General features: G+C 49.4%; 1 protein-coding gene across 1 annotated transcript; it reads left to right on the top strand.

Moving 5' to 3' along the window:
- The first annotated feature begins 439 nt into the window (after window positions 1-439).
- Window positions 440-3,016, top strand: LOC119364307 (cytosolic invertase 1-like). The gene is made up of 4 exons (XM_037629760.1): window positions 440-1,090; window positions 1,272-1,703; window positions 1,831-2,392; window positions 2,462-3,016. Exons 1-4 carry the CDS (start codon window positions 686-688, stop codon window positions 2,755-2,757), a joined length of 1,695 nt encoding a protein of 564 aa, XP_037485657.1. The 5' UTR covers window positions 440-685; the 3' UTR covers window positions 2,758-3,016.
- The last annotated feature ends 2,614 nt before the right edge of the window (window positions 3,017-5,630 follow it).

Raw genomic sequence — 5,630 nt, 5'->3', positions numbered from 1 at the left:
GCAGCAGGCACTAGGAGGGGGCGACTGCGGACTAGGGCTCCGCCCAAACCGCCGCATTAGCGACATGGGCATTTTTTTTTCTTTCAACATGTCTTACATTTTGAAACGTTGAAACTCGTGCTTTAGTTTCAGACTCAAATTACATGTCGATATTTTGAAAGTCAAGTCAAATGGGAAACCCTCCAAACTGAAATATGTTGAGGGAACGAGTCAGAACTTCAGAACTTTGGTCATCGCTCATCAGTCGTAGGCCCTGACAACCAGGCACCACCCCAAATCCCCAAGCACGCACCCGGCGAACCACAGCCCCGTTCGGCCATCGCGCCCGCAAACAAAACCCCGAACTCCCGCTTCCCAATAGGTCCCTGCCACGCGGGCCGCTGCCCTTCCCGTCCCCACACGTCATCCAGACTCCTATATGTACCACTCCGGAGCCAAGCTATACTCCAGCAGCAGAGCAGGCACCCGGCACCGCCCAGGAACGCAACGCCGGCGAGCTCCCATATTAGCCACCTGCCTTTCTACATCGTCTCTTTTGGTCTGTTTCTGTTCCCACTCGTCCTCGTCGCCGTATCCGCTTCGCGTGCGTCGTGCCACGGCGACTAGTCCAGTCGACGTATTTTGCCTTCTCGTCGCGTGGGTATTCTCAAGGCGCGCGGCCACGGCGACCGCGGCGGTCTGCGAGATGGAGGCGGCGGGGGGCGGAGCGGCGACGCCTTCGCACGCGTCCGTGGTGGACTCGGACGACTTTGACCTGTCGCGGCTGCTGAACCACCGCCCGCGGATCAACGTGGAGCGGCAGCGGTCCTTCGACGACCGCTCGCTCGGCGACCTCTACCTCTCCGCCATGGACGGGCGCGGCCCCGGCGGGTATATGGACAGCTACGAGAGCATGTACTCCCCGGGCGGCGGGCTCCGTTCGCTGACCGGCACTCCCGCCTCCTCCACGCGGCTCTCCTTCGAGCCCCACCCGCTGGTCGGCGACGCCTGGGACGCCCTCAGACGCTCGCTTGTCTGCTTCCGGGGCCAGCCCCTTGGCACCATCGCCGCCGTCGACAGCTCCTCCGGCGAAGTCCTCAACTACGACCAGGTAACGGCACGACGACATGCATGCAGTGCTCGTGTGTCAGTTCTCACACTTGTTCGGGCTGTCCCGTGTAAAGCTCCCTCTTGGATTGTAGTACTCCTCTTGTTACTATTCTGTCGATAGAGATACGTATTTTTGTTAAACGTGTCGCGTAATTAAGTATAGTTAGCATTGGATTGAGCAGGTGTTCGTGAGGGATTTCGTGCCGAGCGCGCTGGCGTTCCTGATGAACGGGGAGCCTGAGATCGTGAAGAACTTCCTGCTGAAGACGCTGCTGCTGCAGGGGTGGGAGAAGAGGATCGACCGGTTCAAGCTGGGCGAGGGCGCCATGCCGGCGAGCTTCAAGGTGCTCAAGGACCCGAAGCGCGGGGTGGACACCCTGGCGGCGGACTTCGGCGAGAGCGCCATCGGCCGCGTGGCGCCGGCTGACTCCGGGTTCTGGTGGATCATCCTGCTCCGCGCCTACACCAAGTCCACCGGCGACCACACGCTGGCCGAGACGCCCGAATGCCAGAAGGGCATCCGCCTCATCATGAACCAGTGCCTCGCCGAAGGCTTCGACACCTTCCCCACGCTCCTCTGCGCCGACGGCTGCTGCATGATCGATCGCCGGATGGTATGTCCTAATATGTTCCCGTCAACCTCACACACACGTCGCAGCTGAATCAATGGCTGGGATTAAATGTAGTAGTAGTGATATAATGAGTGGTCGATCGCGATCGATGGATCATCGTGTTGGGCAGGGCGTGTACGGGTACCCGATCGAGATCCAAGCCCTGTTCTTCATGTCGCTGCGGTGCGCGCTGCTGCTGCTGAAGCCGGAGGCGGAGGGGAACAAGGACATCATGGAGCGGATCGTGACGCGGCTGCACGCGCTGAGCTACCACATGCGGACCTACTTCTGGCTCGACTTCCAGCAGCTCAACGTCATCTACCGCTTCAAGACGGAGGAGTACTCCCACACGGCCGTCAACAAGTTCAACGTCATCCCGGAGTCCATCCCGGACTGGCTCTTCGACTTCATGCCCTCCCGCGGCGGCTACTTCGTCGGCAACGTCAGCCCCGCCAGGATGGACTTCCGCTGGTTCGCGCTCGGGAACTGCGTCGCGATCCTGGCATCGCTCGCCACGCCCGAGCAGGCCGGCGCCATCATGGACCTCATCGAGGAGCGGTGGGAGGACCTCATCGGCGAGATGCCGCTCAAGATCTGCTACCCGGCCATCGAGGGCCACGAGTGGCAGAACGTCACCGGCTGCGACCCCAAGAACACCAGGTGGAGCTACCACAACGGAGGCTCCTGGCCTGGTAAGTGATTATACACATGCTCGAAGTCGAAGCTCCATGGATACTTCATTAATTCTTTGATTCGCGCAGTGCTGATCTGGCTCCTGACGGCGGCCTGCATCAAGACCGGGAGGCTCAAGATCGCGAGGCGAGCGATCGATCTGGCGGAGGCGAGGCTGGCGAGGGACAGCTGGCCGGAGTACTACGACGGCAAGCTCGGCCGGTACGTCGGGAAGCAGGCGAGGAAGCACCAGACGTGGTCCATCGCGGGGTACCTGGTGGCCAAGATGATGCTGGAGGACCCGTCCCACCTGGGCATGATCTCCCTCGAGGAGGACAAGGCCATGAACCCTGTGCTCAAGAGGTCTGCCTCATGGACCGTGTGAGACAGAAACCTCTTTTTACCGGTTCAGGGATGTACCGGTGGAACATCCACGGTTGATTTGCTTTCAGATGTGTGCGTCGGTCCCATCACCTCATAAGTATATGCATGTATTCAGCTTCACACAATTTCGTATCTCTCTTTCTTCCTCTGACAACTTTTCCACCACATGCGTACTATTGACAGCCTTTTGTCATACACAGGTATGAGTGGGTCATAAAAAGTGCATGTGCATGCATGGAATAAACTCACTCTTTCTCCTATTTATCTTCACAAATCCCTACATTTACCGTTTATTTGATAATTCAATTAAGTCGTACCTTTTAAACTATAATTTCATATTTAATGTTAGTTTCACATTTTTTTTGTCCACAGCTCATCTACACGTAGCTATTTCAATTCGTATCTAACTGAAATCATATCTAACTCTTTCAAAAATTATCTAGTTTCACCACATTGAAATATAAATTTCACATATCTTGCACAAACCATTACAGTTAAATTAGTTTAACAACTTGCAACACCACATTGAAATATATTTCAGGGAAGTAATTACACATTTCTCAGGGAAGTAATTTCATATATTTCAATACATATCTCTATGAAATAACAAGTTACAGATATAACAAATAGCAGTTTCATATATTTCAGAGAAGTAATTTCATATATTTTCACAGAACTTAGTTTCACAACTTGCAACACCACATTGAAATATATTTCAGGGAAGTAATTTCATATATTTCAATACATATCTCACTGAAATAACAAGTTACAGAAATAACAAATAGCAGTTTCATATATTTCAGAGAAATAATTTCATATATTTTCACAGAACTTAGTTTCACAACTTGCAATACCACATTGAAATATATTTCAGGGAAGTAATTTCATATATTTCAATACATATCTCATCGAAATAACAAGTTACAAATATATGAAATAGCAGTTTCATATATTTCAGAGAAGTAATTTCATCTATTTTCCCTAGTGTTTAAGAACGAGTGAAATTAGTTCTTTTAAATGAGTGAAATCATTTTTGTGAAATTAGTGAACTTGTTCTTGAATATGAGTGAAATATATATTTTTAAATAAGTGAAACTAGTGTTTCAAATGATTGAAATTAGTTTTTTTAACGAGTGAAATCATATTATTTTGGGAAATTAGTGAAACAGTCGAAATCACTTTTGTGAAATACCGAAATAATCTTATGTTTTCTGAAAGTGATTTCAAAGATAATTGAAATATATAAAATAAAAAGTAGTTGAAATATATCCTAGATTGATCTTGTTTTGAAGGTCTTGTCGGCGCGAATTCTAATATATAAAAACTTTTAAAAAGGGACATTTGCTTAAAAAGATATCGATCATACAAAATATGAGGATGGAAATTAATACATGTTAGATGTATGGGAGAGAGAATGCATGCATGCACGGTTATTTATCTCTTTACTATCTCTCTCCTCTGTAAAAGGCTGACACCCAGTAGATATATGTACTTTCTGCCAGGGTGTGTCAGTAGTATTCGCAATGTATAAAGTGAGATATGATTTACGTCGTCAGACTACACGAATCTTGATGAAATGCATGTGTGGTGGATTTCTAACCGGTACATCCCGTCTCCGGTAAAAAAAATTATTCGCCGTGTGAGATGATGATCGATGCCACTTGGCGTGAACTTGACGTGATGTTGGTCAGGATTCAGGGATGTGGATGGGAAGGAAAAAAGAACGTGTTGATTTTCGGGTTTAGCAAAGCTGTTCTCTACATCATTGATTATCTTCTTATCGAAAATACATAATTGCTATAGAAAGCGAATTTTCCCATAATTGCTGTCCTATCTGAGAAGGCATGTTTTGACTGTCTCCCACGGACCCTCGTTGTACAATGTGTGTACGAGCATTTCAGCCTTTAGTCAGGTTGATTCATGGTTTATCCATCCTTTTATCCTAAAAAAACCTAATTTAATTTGTTGTGTTAGAAAAACTGAGGCGCATATGTGTCAATATAGTGAGGAGGCAAGCAATCACACTAAACATGACACCAAGATTTGTTAATAAGGTTCACTGAACATCGAATACACTAGTAGAAAAAGCGTCTAATGTGAAACTCATTAGTCCCGGTTTGCAATTGAACCGGCACTAATGTGACCATTAGTGCCGGTTCCAATGGCCAGGCGGGCGGCGCTCATTAGTACCGGTTCATGCCACGAACCGGTACTAAAGAGGTGGTGACCTTTAGTACGGGTTGGTGGCTTCAACTGGTACTAAGGGGGGGGTCTTTAGTACCGGTTGGAGGCACCAATCTGTACTAAAGACACCTTTAGTACCGGTTGGTGGCTTCAATCGGTACTAAAGGGGGGCTTTAGTACCGGTTGGAGCCACCAACCGGTACTAAAGATGGTGCGTTGCCACCCGCAGTGCACAATGTTTAGTCCCACCTCGCTAGTTGAGAGGAGCTCGCACCGGTTTATAAGCCCCGCCGCGGCTACCGTGTTGAGCTCCTCTCTAAGCAAGCCTTTGTGGGCCTATTGCAAGTCTTCTACCCTGTGGGGCCTACTGGGCCGTACGGGCCTGCATCTTGGCCCAACTAGAGATTGGGTTTCTAGTCGTATGCAGGTCGTGCCGGCCCAATAGGCGGGCTGCTTTTGCTTTATTTCAAAAATAAAAATAAAAATAATCCTTACCAACCGGGACTAAAGGTCCCCGAGACCACGGCGCGCCTCGTGCCACGTGGTGGGCCTTTGGTCCCGGTTCGTGTTGAACCGGTACTAAAAGGGGGGACCTTTAGTCCCCACTCTTTAGTGCCAGTTCCAGAACCGGTACTAAAGGTCCTTACGAACCGGTACTAAAAGTCGTTCTTCTACTAGTGATACCTCCCT

Source organism: Triticum dicoccoides, chromosome 2B (genome assembly GCF_002162155.2).
Source record: "Triticum dicoccoides isolate Atlit2015 ecotype Zavitan chromosome 2B, WEW_v2.0, whole genome shotgun sequence".
Taxonomy (NCBI): Eukaryota; Viridiplantae; Streptophyta; class Magnoliopsida; order Poales; family Poaceae; genus Triticum; species Triticum dicoccoides.
This window is presented reverse-complemented; position numbering and strand designations above follow the sequence as displayed.